Source organism: Alosa sapidissima, chromosome 20 (assembly GCF_018492685.1).
Source record: "Alosa sapidissima isolate fAloSap1 chromosome 20, fAloSap1.pri, whole genome shotgun sequence".
In the NCBI taxonomy this organism is placed as follows: Eukaryota; Metazoa; Chordata; class Actinopteri; order Clupeiformes; family Clupeidae; genus Alosa; species Alosa sapidissima.
The window spans coordinates 17,587,827-17,604,504 of NC_055976.1; the positions used below are offsets into that span (position 1 = coordinate 17,587,827).

At 39.0% G+C, this 16,678-nt stretch overlaps 2 protein-coding genes across 10 annotated transcripts in view; one reads left to right on the plus strand and one right to left on the minus strand.

Moving 5' to 3' along the window:
• Positions 1-16,678, minus strand: part of fam189a1 (family with sequence similarity 189 member A1) — a 396,028-nt gene that overhangs the window by 51,057 nt on the left and 328,293 nt on the right. The gene's annotated exons all lie outside the window — the stretch shown is intronic.
• On the plus strand, positions 448-16,100 carry LOC121694991. 8 transcript variants are annotated; one of them, XM_042075451.1, is made up of 21 exons: positions 448-818; positions 1,982-2,095; positions 2,276-2,438; positions 2,602-2,794; positions 3,423-3,531; positions 3,620-3,681; positions 3,935-4,049; positions 4,281-4,342; positions 4,953-5,067; positions 5,298-5,359; positions 5,977-6,079; positions 6,168-6,229; positions 6,489-6,603; positions 6,836-6,897; positions 9,800-9,902; positions 11,799-11,863; positions 12,001-13,996; positions 14,077-14,136; positions 14,354-14,419; positions 14,934-14,999; positions 15,315-16,098. In XM_042075451.1, the coding sequence occupies exons 2-21, from the start codon at positions 1,993-1,995 to the stop codon at positions 15,551-15,553; spliced, it is 3,921 nt and encodes a 1,306-aa protein (XP_041931385.1). In that variant the 5' UTR covers positions 448-818; positions 1,982-1,992; the 3' UTR covers positions 15,554-16,098. The 8 variants fall into 8 exon arrangements, with proteins under 8 accessions (XP_041931385.1, XP_041931388.1, XP_041931386.1 ...); XM_042075454.1 differs by having other exon boundaries at positions 15,334-15,547; XM_042075452.1 differs by lacking the exons at positions 5,977-6,079; positions 6,168-6,229 and having other exon boundaries at positions 15,315-16,099.

Sequence of the window (16,678 nt, forward strand, 5' to 3'; positions counted from 1 at the left end):
GACAGGAGAGGCCCTTTAACGTTTAACCCTTTGGAACCTTCTGCTCTTCTTTTCTGTTTGGCCGGTCATGTAATCAGTACTTTCATCTGTGGTGCAAGAAAGGGAAAGTATCTACAGGTGGGCCTATTTAAACATCTAAAAGCTGTGCTCATCACAGCTGTGAGGAAAGGAAAAAAGCCCCCAAGCTGAGACAGACAAACACATGAAGCAAAGTAACTTAATGTCCTCCCATGATTAAGTTTACTTCAACAGGCTTAATGTCCTCCCAAGATAAAGTTTACTTTAACAGGCTTTACCCTACAATATCTCACGGGCTACAACACTGCAGTAAGATCATTTAGAACCCCTGTGTGTGTGTGTGTGTGTGTGTGTGTGTGTGTGTGTGTGTGTGTGTTTGTTTCAGGGCATAGAAGGACAGTTTTCAAGACATTTAAAAGAGCAACGAGGACCCTCTCGTATAGGAGGACAGTTGGCTGTCCTCATAAAAATAAACCCTATAAAACCTTTTCTCAGCATGTTTTAATACCCAAAAAGTGGTTTTCTCAAAAGTCCTTATGTACCAAAAACCTGACATATTTTGTATATTTGTGTGTCCGCCACTGCCCCCTATCGGTGGTCGTGGTCCCTGCATGCTGCGACACACAAGCGCGGGAAATTATACACAACGCGGGAAATTATACACAACGCGCGAAATTAGACGCTAAATCAACACTGCGCATGCTCATACTGATTGGCTGGATAGAAGACAGCTGCTACACCTGTGATCACCAGATTCATTTGCTGGGAGTTCTTCTGGAAATGCACGTTGTGGAGAGAAGGTAAGAAATCCATAACAAAACGTTTTAATAGGTAGGCCTAATAGCAGTGTTATTATGGTATGTAATATAGGTAAATGCTTGTTGAATGACATAATGTTAAAGACTTAAACAAAAATAGCCTACTGTGTGATAAGTAGCCTAGCCAGTTAATTCCATATAGCCTACTACAGCCCAGAGATAGCACCAATAGACTGTATTCCAAGTAGATTAAGCGTTTTTATTCCCAGCGATTCTCCCAGAATTACCTATTGGTAGGAAATGTACTTGACCTAGGCTACTGTTAGCTGGCTAGGTGCATGCTATTGTTATTGCCAATGCTATTGCAGGGAGACTGAACCCTCCGATCCAGGTAAGTGGCCTGGATATTTAAAACTACCACAAAGAAATTAGTCAAGGAATAGCAAACACCAATGTTGGCAGATCAGTTACGACCAGTAGTGTTGAAAGATGGTATATCGATCTTATTTCATCCATTTGGTAAGATTAACACTATATTCAGAGCATTGCTAGCTATCGGATGGGAAAAGTATATTGAAGAGGTCACGTTGGACAAACTAAGGCTTTAGATAGACGAATGACAGTAATTTATGAATACGTTGTCAGACGGCTGTAAATGTATTTTGTTTTTGTTTGCTTTTCATCAGAGGCGTCAGACTTTTACTAACGTCAATTTCGCTAGCAAACTACATTACAACGTTGCTCTTTGTGCTCCTAAACCACGAACAGCACACAGTGGTATTGGGGGAGGGAGGGGGGCTACAATCGTGACTATCAATGTTAAACTTTATTTTAAGTCTGAATTGTTCCAATTTCTTTGAAGAGGTAAGGGAGGACGTGCCCATCTAGACAACTAATAGACTAAATATTAAGTAGCCCAACATTATCTCCTACGTGTGGAAATTATAGCCAGAGGTTATGGCTTGGCAAGCTTAATGTCCAGCACATAGAATTTTGACGGCTAAGCTAAGGTCTGTGGTAAATGAGTGCTTTGTTTAGATCTCCGTTGAGTTTATCCTTTAACATAGCCTACATTTTCTGTTTCTCTATTTATTTGTATGCATTGTCATTTAGTATCTGAACATACTGTTTGAATATACATGGTATTAGTGAGATGAGTAGTGAAGTTGTTTTGTTGTTTACATTTTTGTTATTAATTTCCTTAGTAACTTCTGTCATGCCACGGAGAACTACTCTTCTTCAGGATGCCACTAATCACATCCTTGCAGGAAGAGACAAGAATTCAATGTTAGAGATCAAATATATTAATCCAGTTAAAGGTGAGTGACTGACACACTGTAGGCTAGACTGAAGGTTACATGTCACTGGTTCTTGAATTGACGTTGCATTGTAGCAATTTATAGGAATAATTCAGTTGTATGTGATTATTTGCATTGCTGAGTTTTATCCAATAGATATAGTCTGCTACCCCTGTTACTCTAATAAGGTTGTGTCTGCAGGTCGTGGTATCTTCACTTTAGCTGTTTTCAATCAAGGAGACTTTGTGGTGGAGTATAGAGGGGAGCTCATTGATGCAGCTGAAGCTGAACATAGACGTAAACTGTACCACAATGCATGTTCGATCTTCATGTTTGACTTCACATGGAAGCGGAAGACATGGTGGTAGGTTCAGAATGACTAATATGTTTAGATTACTATAGTGAGAAGTCAGGATTTCTGAAGTAAAGATCTCATGTTGCATTTTAACTTGCATCAACTGTGCATGTACAATTCAAAAGTGTCACTATAAACGTCTGTTTAGTGCATGATGTTTGTACATTTGCAGTATTGATGGAGCACTTGAAGATGGGTCATTTGGACGACTGGTAAACGATGAGCACAAGGCACCAAATTGCAGAATGAAGTTGATCGAAGCAGATGGGAAGCCACATCTCTGCCTTTTTGCACTGAAGGAAATTATGGCTGGAACTGAAATCACTTATGACTATGGTGGGAAAGAATGGCCCTGGCGTAAAGAGGTGATTTTGATTTTATCCCCATATGAATTGGTGTCAAGGTTTAAAATGTATAGCCTATATTTTGACATCTTGATAAAAATGAAATCCTCTCTTTGTGTTAAGCTGTGTCCGTTTCATGAGGCCACAGAGATTACACAATACCTATCGTTTGTTAGTGCCAACAATCATAACCAAAAAACAGAAGTCACATCTTGGTGGTCTTCAATCTGGTTTTCAGTCAATCGTGTCTCTCTCCTACCGTGGAAATCCAGAGTTCACGCGAGAGCACAATGGAATTGTCTCGGCGAGACACTCTGGCAATGATGCACGTTACTTTTACCCCGATATCCCGGGGAACCAGCTAAACTGATGAAGAAAGCACTGTAACGTTGGAGGACGGTACACATTGGTCGTAGTGTTATCCAATTGCGTGCAGTGAGATTTTTAAATGCATGCTTGTTGCCGTCCCTCGAGTTGGGCCATTACATTGTTCGTGGCCAGACCCTTAATCTTTCTAGATTACCAGGGTCTGGATTTTCCAGGCTATCTCTCTCCCAGATGATGCCAGCAAGCTTATCTGTATGTTTTGTATATTTCCCCTACTGTTACAACCACTGCTGCCCAATTTTTTTCTGTTTAACTTGTTTAGACACAACTCAGTGGTGGAAGTTTCCCTTCTGGCCAACACTCCGTTGCAGAGCTTAGTGACCACGCCCATGACTTGGAACCCAATGTTTTCTCTACAGACTTATTCAGAGGTGAGTCCCTGCTTGAAGAAGCAATGCCTGGTAAATACTGGGGTCTTGCAAGGCACTGTGCCTTCATGTCCTGTGTTCTCTTCAACAGACACCGAATTGAGAGCAGAGTGTCAGTCATCCACTCCCACACCAGACAACCCTGCGCATGAGGTTAGTTTGAATTCAGCTGTTTATTTCGGGATGTATGAATGATTAGAAATTATATAGTTTCGTAAGGGACATATTTATCAATGAATTACAATTATACTGCAGGTACAGTCTGAATCTTTTGTCGGTTCACAATTCACACTTTGTTCCCCTGTCTACATCGTTTTCAGTGTCATAAACTTAAAGGTTTGAGTGAAATAGACACTGTACCAGTTGATGCCTGTTCATCTTTGCATATTGCTGTTCATTTTTTTAGGTGCACTGTGTCAGAGGTCAGTGTGGCACTTCTTCTGCGAAAGAGGGGATTGGAGAAGTTGGTGTCCAGCACCAGGAGGTGTTATCCCCTGTGTTCTCAGCAGAGCTTGCCAGTGGTCAGTTATAGTTTTGAGTAAATGTTGTTAACTTCTGGCAATGCATGTCATGCCTGCTAAGGGTTTGCAGCATGAAAAATGTGGCAATATCAGGCCATATATCATGTCTTGATGGACATTTTGAGTAGAATATTGTCTGTCAGGGATGTAAGTTGAGTATAGTATACCTATATGTGGTTTTATGACTTGAGGAAAGACAAACACTGAATCTCCCTGTGTTCTCTTGTATAGAGACTGAATCAAGGTCAGGGTGTCAATCATCCAGAGCCGCGCCAAATGACTCTGCTTGTGAGGTGAGTTTTTGAAATTGACCAATGGTTAGAAGTACTGTGGTGTTCCATGGAACACAATGTTCAGTGTTTTAGTAAACATCTTGCAGCTACAGTGGAAATGTCTATTCAGTATGGATGGTTTTACTAACCATGGTGTCCCCCCAACACTGTTTTTTTCCTGAGTGTGCCATACACTGGGAGTTCAATAACAGAAGACTTAGAGTTTGATCAAGGATGTCATTAGAAGTCCAAAGGACCATGTCCTTGCATAACATGAGTTTGTCTGTGTTACAAACTGTCCTCACATAACATGAATATTCCCCTGTGTCACACACAGATGTAGAAACTACAGCACATGCTTGTAAAGTGGCTAGTTAAGGAATAGCGTTTTGTCTCTTTAATACACATTCTTACTTGTGGCATCAATATGTACCTACAGTATATGGTGCATTGTCAGCTGTTTCTTGCGGCTTGATGATGTAATTTGTTATGCAGTGACATGCCTTCCTTATCCAAAATGGTTGCTAAATCTTGTTAAATATTCTGTCTTTGCACATACTGTATGGAGTATTCCTATCTGTACCAGTTGATGCCTGTTCATCTTTGCATATTGCTGTTAATTTTTTTTTAGGTGCACTGTGTCAGAGGTCAGTGTGGCACTTCTTCTGCGAAAGAGGGGATTGGAGAAGTTGGTGTCCAGCACCAGGAGGTGTTATCCCCTGTGTTCTCAGCAGAGCTTGCCAGTGGTCAGTTATAGTTTTGAGTAAATGTTGTTAACTTCTGGCAATGCATGTCATGCCTGCTAAGGGTTTGCAGCATGACAAATATGGCAATATCAGGCCATTTTTCTATGTCTTGATAGACGATATTCTACTCAAAATGTCCGTCAGGGATGTGAGTTGAGTATATTATGCCTTTGTGGTTTTATGACTTGAGGAAAGTCAAGCACTGAATCTCCCTGTGTTCTCTTGTACAGAGACCGAATCAAGATCAGGGTGTCAATCATCCAGAGCTATGCCAAATGACACTGCTTGTGAGGTGAGTTTGAATTTACCTGTGTTTTGAAATTGACCAATGGTTAGAAGTACTCTAATGTTCCATGGAACACAATTTTCAGTGTTATAATGATTGTCACATATTGTGTGTTAGTGTAGGCTATATTTAAACTGTATTTCGAGTTTAATATCGGCATGTCGACTTTAAAGTCGAAATGACATTTCAACTTTATTCTCGAAATGTCGAGTTTAATCTCGTCATGGCAAACATTTTTTTTTTTCTTTGTGTGGCCCTAATACTCCGTCGTAGAATTATCATTATTTTGACAGCATTAGAAACATATTAATTTGCAGTGGTTTATGGTGTAAGTTCCTTTACTTGGACAATAGCATATCTATACAGTCTTTTACTGTTTACTTTTTTTTTTTATTATTGTAATTAAATGTTTTCTAGTCATTATTTACCACATAGTTAGCATAGAATGTTTTGTTGCGTATGTTGCGTTGGTATTTAAATATTTTTCATTTTTTTCTTGTCATCCTATACAGTTGCTAAACATTTAGAACATGTGTCTTTAAACTCTGTCTTAGTACAACTTTACAATAAACTTATGTGATATTCAAGTCCTCATCTGCATCTGTTCAACTTTTTATACACAGCGAAATAGTGGAAGCTTCCCTTCTGGCCAACACTCCGTTGCAGAGCTTAGTGACCACGCCCATGACTTGGAACCCAATGTTTTCTCTACAGACTTATTCAGAGGTGAGTCCCTGCTTGAAGAAGCAATGCCTGCCAAATACTGGGGTCTTGCAAGGCACTGTGTCTTCATGTCCTGTGTTCTCTTCAACAGACACCGAATTGAGAGCAGAGTGTCAGTCATCCACTCCCACACCAGACAACCTTGCGCATGAGGTTAGTTTGAATTCAGCTGTTTATTTCGGGATGTATGAATGTTTAGAAATGATATAGTTTCGTAAGGGACATATTTATCAATGAATTACAATTATACTGCAGGTACAGTCTGAAAATCTTTGTCGGTACAGATAGTCATCAATTCACACTTTGTTCCCCTGTCTACATCGTTTTCAGTGTCATAAACTTAAAGGTTTGAGTGAAATAGACACTGTACCAGTTGATGCCTGTTCATCTTTGCATATTGCTGTTCATTTAGGTGCACTGTGTCAGAGGTCAGTGTGGCACTTCTTCTGCGAAAGAGGGGATTGGAGAAGTTGGTGTCCAGCACCAGGAGGTGTTATCCCCTGTGTTCTCAGCAGAGCTTGCCAGTGGTCAGTTATAGTTTTGAGTAAATGTTGTTAACTTCTGGCAATGCATGTCATGCCTGCTAAGGGTTTGCAGCATGAAAAATGTGGCAATATCAGGCCATTTATCTATGTCTTGATGGACATTTTGAGTAGAATATTGTCTGTCAGGGATGTGAGTTGAGTATAGTATACCTATATGTGGTTTTATGACTTGAGGAAAGTCAAACACTGAATCTCCCTGTGTTCTCTTGTACAGAGACTGAATCAAGATCAGGGTGTCAATCATCCAGAGCCACACCAAATGACTCTGCTTGTGAGGTGAGTTTGAATTTACCTGTGTTTTGAAATTGACCAATGGTTAGAAGTACTGTGGTGTTCCATGGAAAACAATGTTCAGTGTTTTAGTAAACATCTTGCAGCTACAGTGGAAATGTCTTCTATTCAGTATGGATGGTTTTACTAACCATGGTGTCCCCCCAACACTGTTTTTTTCCTGAGTGTGCCATACACTGGAAGTTCAATAACAGAAGACTTAGAGTTTGATCAAGGATGTCATTAGAAGTCCAAAGGACCATGTCCTTGCATACCATGAGTTTGTCTGTGTTACAAACTGTCCTCACATAACATGAATATTCCCCTGGGTCACACACAGATGTAGAAACTACAGCACATGCTTGTAAAGTGGCTAGTTGAGGAATAGCGTTTTGTCTCTTTAATACACATTCTTACTTGTGGCATCAATGTGTACCTACAGTACAGTTGTGCTCATAAGTTTACATACCCTTAGCATATACATGCTAAAGTTGACTAAAAAGAAGAATAAAAAATATCATCTTTTGAAAATTGATCTTAATGTCTTAATAAAAAAATGAGGAAAAATCCAACCTTTAAAGACACCAATTTTCTTTGTGAATGAATTATGTATTGTAAATAAATAAATGTTCTTCCTTACAATACAAGTGCTCATAAGTATACATACCCCTATGTTAAATTCCCATAGAGCCAGGCAGATTTTTATTTTTAAAGGCCAGTTGTTTCATGGATACCGGATACTATGCATCCTGATGAAGTTCCCTTGAGCTTTGAAATTGAAATTAAAATAGCTTCACATACCCTTCACCATACATATAGATTGGCTATCATATAGGTGGTTTTATTTCAGTTAGCCGCTAACAATTTCACCTGTGTTTTGAAATTGACCAATGGTTAGAAGTACTGTGATGTTCCATGGAACACAATGTTCAGTGTTTTAGTAAACATCTTGCAGCTACAGTGGAAATGTTTTCTATTCAGTATGGATGGTTTTACTAACCATGGTGTCCCCCCAACACTGTTTTTTTACTGAGTGTGCCATACACTGGGAGTTCAATAACAGAAGACTTAGAGTTTGATCAAGGATGTCATTAGAAGTCCAAAGGACCATGTCCTTGCATACCATGAGTTTGTCTGTGTTATAAACTGTCCTCACATAACATGAATATTCCCCTGTGTCACACACATATGCAGAAACTACAGCACATGCTTGTAAAGTGGCTAGTTAAGAAATTTGTTATGCAGTGACATGCCTCCCTTATCCAAAATGGTTACTAAATCTTGTTAAATATTCTGTCTTTGCACATACTGTATGGAGTATTCCCATCTGTACCAGTTGATGCCTGTTCATCTTTGCATATTGCTGTTCATTTTTTTAGGTGCACTGTGTCAGAGGTCAGTGTGGCACTTCTCCAATCCCCTCTTTCACAGAAGAAGTTGGTGTCCAGCACCAGGAGGTGTTATCCCCTGTGTTCTCAGCAGAGCTTGCCAGTGGTCAGTTATAGTTTTGAGTAAATGTTGTTAACTTCTGGCAATGCATGTCATGCCTGCTAAGGGTTTGCAGCATGAAAATGGCATGATATTGCCACACTTTTTTTTATGTCTTGATGGACATTTTGAGTAGAATATCGTCTGTCAGGGATGTGAGTTGAGTATATTATGACTTGAGGAAAGTCAAGCACTGAATCTCCCTGTGTTCTGTTGTACAGAGACCGAATCAAGATCAAGGTGTCAATCATCCAGAGCTGTGCCAAATGACTGCTTGTGAGGTGAGTTTGAAATTACCTGTGTTTTGAAATTGAACAATGGTTAGAAGTACTGTGATGTTTCATGGAACACAATTTTCATTGTTTTAGTTAGGGCTGCTGCTATCGATTCTTTTTGTAATTGATTAATCTAGTACTTTATTGATCGATTAATCGGATCACTTTTTTCCCGTTTTTAAACAACCAATACAAATAATGCATAACGAAAATGATGTGGCTGTTGCCACAATTGTCACAGAGGTTTTCATTCTAACTCCAACGTTTGGCTCCAAAACTAAGCCCATTTATTGCAATTTACCCATTTAGTGTTTTTAAGTGCCAGTGCCAACATTAAATAATGTTAAAAATGTTAAAAATGCTCTCTGTAAAATTGCTGCCTTTTGTTTATGACTGAGCTGGGTGAACAAAGCTGTTCATACTATGTTGTGACGTCTGTATTGCAAACACGTGCACAGATTTTTCCAGGGGTTTTCCAGATAGTCCAGGGTTTATCAACCTATTTCCTTGCAGTTTGAGGTTATGTAGTGCTGTGGCTAGGAAGAAGAAAATAATCAGTTTCCTTGCCCCCATCAGTTAATTTCCGGCTGTTTCGCTAGTGGTCTGTATTGTAGAACATTTTTTCATTCTTCCTAGCACTCGCTGTCTTCAAACAACAGGGCTGTAGGTTGATTTACCCTGGACCTGGAGTTTAACTTTTAGTGTTAAGCAAAGCCATTGATTGGTAGAGATCCCTGTTGCCATTTCTTTTTTTACAGATGATAGAAGTTAAGCAGGGTAAATCTAAATTTGGCTTTGGACACAGGTTCCGAAACTAGATGTGTTTCTGTTTTTTTTAAATGTCAGATGAAGGTTTACTTCATTATTTAGAGGAATTGTTGTCTTTGCCATCATCACAAGAGAAGCATATCTTTCTCTTTTGTGTGTGTGATGAGTGACACCCCAACAGTTAGCTAAACTTAAGTCACAGGAATTGAATATATATGCTTCTATATTATAAAAGTAACTTCTTTACCCCTTCTCATCTCTCCTGATGGATTTGAAGAAAAGTACATGGATTTGTGTGAAAGTAAAACAATTCATGATACAATTTGTGTGTGTAAAGGTTTTATATTTATTTCATGTTTTGAAAATGTTTGTCACAGTGTACAATCCATAAGCTGGTTTTTGAATCGGTGAGAATTGACAAATGCTGGATATGCCATTCACCTTTCACATCTATCAGATGGCACGGTGTAAGATGCAAACGTAAGTGTGTTTTTCATCTTCTCCTAATTAATGCATTTCTCAGTATAAGTAGTTTCATTTCATGCCATGGGTCAGTTCCAGACTCGCACCTATAAATCATAAAAACATGTTGATTGAATGTTTTATCAAGTCACACCATTGCGGTGAAAGACACTGGAGTAGCAGATACTATGACGTGCCAGGCAAGTGAGTTTGCAAGATGAGGCACATGGCAGATAACAGAGAGCATACCTGTAAATTAGTCGCCTTTTGGCAAATTTTACTGTTTTGGAATTGAAATGGGCCATTAACATGAAGCGAAGGGTTTTTTTTTTTTTATTGGGGGGGTCAGGGAGTCGGAGAAGCCGCATCACAAATCTATCACGCAGGGTTTCCTTATGCCTGGAGACTTTCGCCTTTGGATGTTGAACAAGTCCTTAATTCCTTTGCTATTATCATTTATATTATTAGGCTATCTATATTGTTCTTTGTTATTAGACTTAGACCTAAGTTAGGCTACAACCTTAAATCCTTGCAAATGTTTCATTCTTTCATCCGGTTCGCTGCAGTGCGGATAAATCCATCTTTCATGGACTTTATTAATTTGTGTGACTCCGAAATAAAATTACAACTTATAGATGAGTTGTTTTCAATGTTAACCCAATCGCACAATAAACGAAACACCACTGTTTGAATTGTTGTATAGACAAATTCCAACAAGCCCATATTTGCAATGTTACCAATGCAAATAACACATTTCTTGGTTTGATGCGCTACTGTACGTGAACATAGGAAAATGTTTGTGCTTCTTCGTCAGCATTATTAAAGATTAGCTTGGCTGAAAAGCATAATGCACGTCTCATTATGCATACGTTTCATTATGTGTAAGTGAGTATCAACACAAGGAAAATGCCATCAACTCTATGGTGCGCTCAGGACATTGATGAAGTCATTTTGTACATACGCTCAACTTTGAAGATGATGTTAAACCCTTCGACTTTCAACTTTTTCTAACTTTGTGCCTTCCAATAAGTCACTGGGTCTATATTTAAGCATCTGAGTTGATAATAGATCGAGTGGGCTTTTCAAGTGGACTTCAAATTTAGTTTGGCTAATTGAGATGATAAATATACTGTATAAAAGGTAATGATGAACATAAACTTTAGGCCTAATAAATCCAGAACTAATTCAATAGATCCACCAAGCAAATGGCAATCCAAATGCTTGTAGGTGTCTCCACACCTTTCCAGTTACTTTCCTTTTATTCTCAGAAGCCTTATTAGCTTAATAAATTGTATTAAGGATAAACATTTCAGCATTTCTGTTCCACATTAGACCATTCTGCCAGAAATCTTTGAGCCAAGGATTCATTCTGAAAACGGCCTACACCTTGCACATTACGCATTAAAAAAAGAATCCGTGTTTGGTCAGGTCAGGCTACTAATGTGTCTGTTTTTACAGTAACAGTTTATAATCAGAATCTCAAATCTCTTGATTGTTAGGAGGATGCCATATTATGTCATATTTTTAAGTTTAATTAGATAATTATCTGTCTGGAAATACCATAAGAATGCACCATTTGAACAGTCATTTTTCAAAACATTCTGTTTTTCGTTATGAACGTTAGTGAGTGAATTTAATGTGTGGGATCACTACATACTTTTTTTTAACTGACTTCAAATGGGTAATGTAAAGGCTCTGCCACTCCAGTGAATTCTACCTTACTGGTTGAAACGTGTACTTTTTGTTAAAGTTTTAGCCATCACTCAAACGGTGCATTTGTACTGAACAGTTCATTTTGTTAGCATTTCTTAATTGTGTATGTTTCATAAGTGTGAAGCTTATTCCATTTAATAAGAAAATGAGTATGCAATTGGTCAACAATTGATAAATTTTTGTCTAATTTTGTCTGTGAAGAATGCTGTGGTGTGTGGCACAAAATCTGCCTCCAGAAGTCCTCAGAAGACTGGGATATATCAGATGTAAGTGAACATTGAAGTATAATATGCTTAATATCAATATGATGGCTTTTAGCAGTTTGTTTTTGACACCATCCTTCCCATGTGTATTTCTGTTTATTAAAATATGCTGTAATTAATTAATTTAATATACTTTACAGGATGATGTCTCATCTGGTGATGAGTACATCCCAGAGTCTGTATCGGATTCAGAAAGCTCAGGAACAGAGTTGAGTGCCGAGTTGGCTGAACCATCCAAGAAGTCCCATACCAATATGCCTGATTTAGTTACTTTTGCTCACCCAGAACCAGAAAGCTCAGAGTCTGTATCGGATTCAGAAAGCTCAGGAACAGAGTTGAGTGTCGAGTTGCCTGAACCATCCAAGAAGTCCCATACCAATATGCCTGATTTAGTTACTTTTGCTGAACCAGACCCCGAACCAGAACCAGAAAGCACTGTGGATATTCTTGGCCAAAGTAAATCCCCAACCAAATCAGGAAAATTCCTTAAAAGCCAAGTCAATTATTGTTTTGTATGTGGGAAACCTCAAACAAAATTTGCACGTCATCTCGAGAAGCATGTAAATGAAAATGCTGAAATCGCACAGGCACTCCAGTTCCCCAAATCATCAAAGGACAGAAGGGTTCTTCTTGAGAAATTCCGAAACCTTGGCAACTTCAAGCATAACTCGACTGTTAAAACCACAGGGTCAGGCTGTCTTAAAGTGAAAAGGAGTTCCAAACAGAGTAGCAGCCCTGAGACATATGATTACTGCTTGTACTGTAAGGGTATGTTATCCAGAAAAGAACTTTCTCGACATATGAAAAGATGTGCTCTAAGACCCGAGAATAATGTTGAAGAGGGACCTGAGTGGACAGAGAGGGTCATTGGTATAGCATCTGCTCAATTTACAATGTCCCAGCCAATTTCAAGTGAACTTTGGTCAGTGCTGGGCAAAATGCACAAGGATGACGTGTCCACTGCAATAAGGAATGATCATTATCTCATGCAGTTTGCCCAGTCCCTCTTTAATAAGCATGGGAGTGACAGATCAAAGCATGAGTATATAAGACAGAAAGTAAGGGAACTTGGGAGATTACTTGTGACTTTGCGCCACACAACTAGAATCCATAACATGGAAGAGGCAATAAAACCAGGCAACTTCTTTACTCTTACTGGTGCTGTTAAGAGAGTTTCAGGTTTTGATCACCAACACAACACATTCAAAGCCCCAAGTCTGGCTCTTAAAATTGGGCATTCTCTCAGAAAGATAAGTGACCTCATCATGTGTCGTGCCCTAATGGAAGAGGACCAAGAGGGGGTCGATTCCATCAAGAGGTTTCATACACTTCATGAAACAAAGTGGTCTGAATTAGTTTCCCATTCTGCCTTATCAAACCTGAGTGAGGCAAAATACAATAAGAGCACCAGGCTTCCACTGGCCAAAGACGTTCAGAAGCTGCAGTTATATCTTGGTCAGCAAGTGGAATTGGCTAAGGAGAAACTAGCCGATAACCCAACAGCAGGCACTTATGCAGCACTAGCAAAGGTGACCCTCTGTCAAGTCATTTTGTTTAATAGGAGAAGGGAAGGTGAAGTGGCAAGGATGACTGTAAACAATTTTGAAGATCGTGATGTGTCACAACTAAATGATGACATAAGCACTGGGCTTACAGAAGTTGAGAAGAGACTTTGCAAACAATTCGCCAGAGTGGAATTGAGGGGGAAAAAAGGACGAAAGGTTGCTGTGATCCTGACCCCTGATATGACTGCTAACCTGTCACTCCTCATTAGTAAGAGGAAAGAGTGTGGAGTAACTGAAAACAACAATTACCTCTTCGCTATTCCTTGTAGTGATGGTCATTACAGAGGACAGTTTGGTCAATTTGCAGATGCTTGTGGAGCCGAAGATCCTCAAAACCTCAGATCAACTAACCTTCGCAAACAGATCGCCACAATAAGCCAAGTCATGAACTTGAAAGATAATGAACTGGACCAGCTGGCCGACTTTCTCGGCCATGACATTAGGGTGCATAGGGAGTACTATCGACTGCCCCAATCAACGATTCAGCTGGCTAAGATCTCAAAGCTGCTTATGGCTATGGAGAAGGGAAGTGTGAAGGATATTCAAGGAAAATCTCTGGATGAAATTGGTGGTATGAATCATTTACACATTGTTAAATCTGCTTGGTGTGTATGGTTGCTGTAATAACCTTTTTACAATGTCATTTAATAGATGACATAGACAAAATGGATACAGGATCACAGCAACTCCCTAATGTTTCCACATTGCAAGGTACTGTTAAAATGGGGTCCCAAGGCTACTGAAATTGTTGTATTCCGTGTTGCGGATGTTGTAATTGTATTGGTGAAATATTTAAAATAGGCTTTTTTTTATTGACATTTAGATGACCTCCTACTGTTATTTCACAGATGTAGGAACTTTTTATTGCCTACCCTAGCTGTGTATTTGATACCATTGTTTTTTTTTTTTTGTCTTTTGTTGTTCTTAGACAATGAAGAAATGTTGACTTCTGGGACTTTTGGATCACCTCATCTCTCCGAGACTGCAGCTCAAGGTATAATCTCAATGATGGACCCAACATTTGCCAAACATATCATGTAATGAGCTGGAGTCTGTGGGTTCATTAGAGTGTATTAAAAGTGTTTGTCAGGAATTGTCCAGTAGTACGATGGTTAGAAACTTTGTTAGAAGCTTACCTTTTTGTCATCTCTTTTCATTGTGACACATACATGTATGCATTGTGGTTAGTATTTTGATGTGTTCAGTAGTTTGCATGATCATTTTAAAACTACAGGGAAGACTTGGCCTGTGTAAAATGTACATAATTTCCTAGTAAAATTATCACTCAAGGTATGGTTGCAAAGTCAGGCTCTCCTTACTTCACCCGGTTCAACAACTTTGCCATGAGCATAGTTATTATAATATAGAATTGGCTGTCTGCTTGTTATGTGCATGGTAGTAGAATATATTACAGTTTTACATGTATCCCCTCTATGCCCATGGTGTTTGATTGGTTGGCAGACAGGCTCTTTAAGCCCATACATTTATACTGTGCAATGTTTTTTTAGATGACCATGGGAACTCTGCCTCTGTAACTTCTGGTTCACCTCATCTCCCTGACTCCGTTACTCAAGGTATTATTTAAATGCGGTGCCATGTCCATCACTAGGCACACTTGCTAATGTGCAGTCAACACTTACATTATGTTTGGTTAGGCATATAAAGCATATAAAGAAGCTGGGTGTATTTTGTTTTTAACAAGCAGTGTAATGAAATGTCATGTTAATGAAAACAATCCAACTTTGATTTTTAGCAGATCTCAATTTATTACCACATACATTTTGTCTACACAAGTTCCAGTTTGTTTGGCAATTTTGAACAGCAACATCCCTACCTGCAAGTACATTCTTTTTCTTTTTTTATCTTCTAATATTTTTTTAATTGTTCAGGTTTCTGTGTTTCATCAAGGCGGTGTACAAAGAGACCATGGTCTGAGGAGGAGATACAAGCGGTGATGAAACATCTAAGGCCTTTTGTTGAAAACGGTGTCACTGCCACCAGCGGGCAGTGCCTGGAGTGCAAGGAAAAGGAACACCCTATCTTGGAGACCAGATCCATTCAAAACATTAGAGATTTTGTCCGCAACAGAGGCTTGGCCTTTAAAAGGCATTCAAATGCTAAACGCTAAATGCTCTTTTGGATAGCTTGAGCCTTTACCTTTCTAGGCATGTTTTACAAGTTGGTGTCCTGTGTTCAGAAATGGGTTAGGTCACTTCATTTATTTTGCTCACAGGCAGTTTTTTGTTTTGTTTGTTTTGCTTTGTGGTTAGCCTGGGCCTTTTAATGTCAGGATTCACTTTTATTTTCCTTTATTATTTTTTAAAATGCTGTCCTTGTTAAGGAAGGAAGAGATTCTTGAGGTGATCAAATATAGTTCAGTGATTCAACGAATGTGTTGTGTGTTAATAATAACAAACCTAGTTAAGTAGTAACATTTGGCCCACGGGTAGGTAGACCCCATCAGATAAGAGCCGTGGTGTAATCTGTAAACTTTTGTAACTTGACAATTTGATTGGAGGTACTGATGTTTTCTATAGGAAGAAGTGTAGAATGGAGTGATTGTGCTGCCTGTGTACATCATCTGCAAATGATGTCTCAATCTGATGTTATTCACACTTATTTCAACTTGGGTGCCAAATTGTAATGCACAACAGATGTCAACAAAGAAAACAAAAATGACCTCTTAATATATTCCATATTATTATAATGTTGTGCCTCAGTCACTTTGGTCTTATAAGCCATGCGTCCTTTCAAAACAGGTTATACTTGGTGTATGTGTATGGTGACCTGGCCTTACAGACCTTGTGTCCTTTCAAAACAGGTTATACTTGGTGTATGTGTATGGTGACCTGGCCTTACAGACCTTGTCCTTTCAAAGCAGGTTATACATAGTGTATGTGTATGATGACATCACTTTGGTCTTATAAGCCATGTGTCCTTTCAAAACAGGTTATACTTGGTGTATGTGTATGATGACATCACTGACCTTGTACACCACACTGTCCTTATAGACAGTGTTACAGAGAAGTCTTTACAAACCACCAAAAAGTCTGAAAAATAGCCATTTTTTATATCTCAGTTCTGCAAAGAAAATCTTTTAATTTTAAGTCGTGTATAGGTTCCCTGATTTTTTTCATGATTTTTGGTATGTTTTTTGTAGCTCTAGCACCACTGGAACCTGGTGTCCTCGCAGCCCTATGCCAAGTCTGATTTGCCCAAAAAATCCAAAATTGTCCCTATAGTCCGATAAACG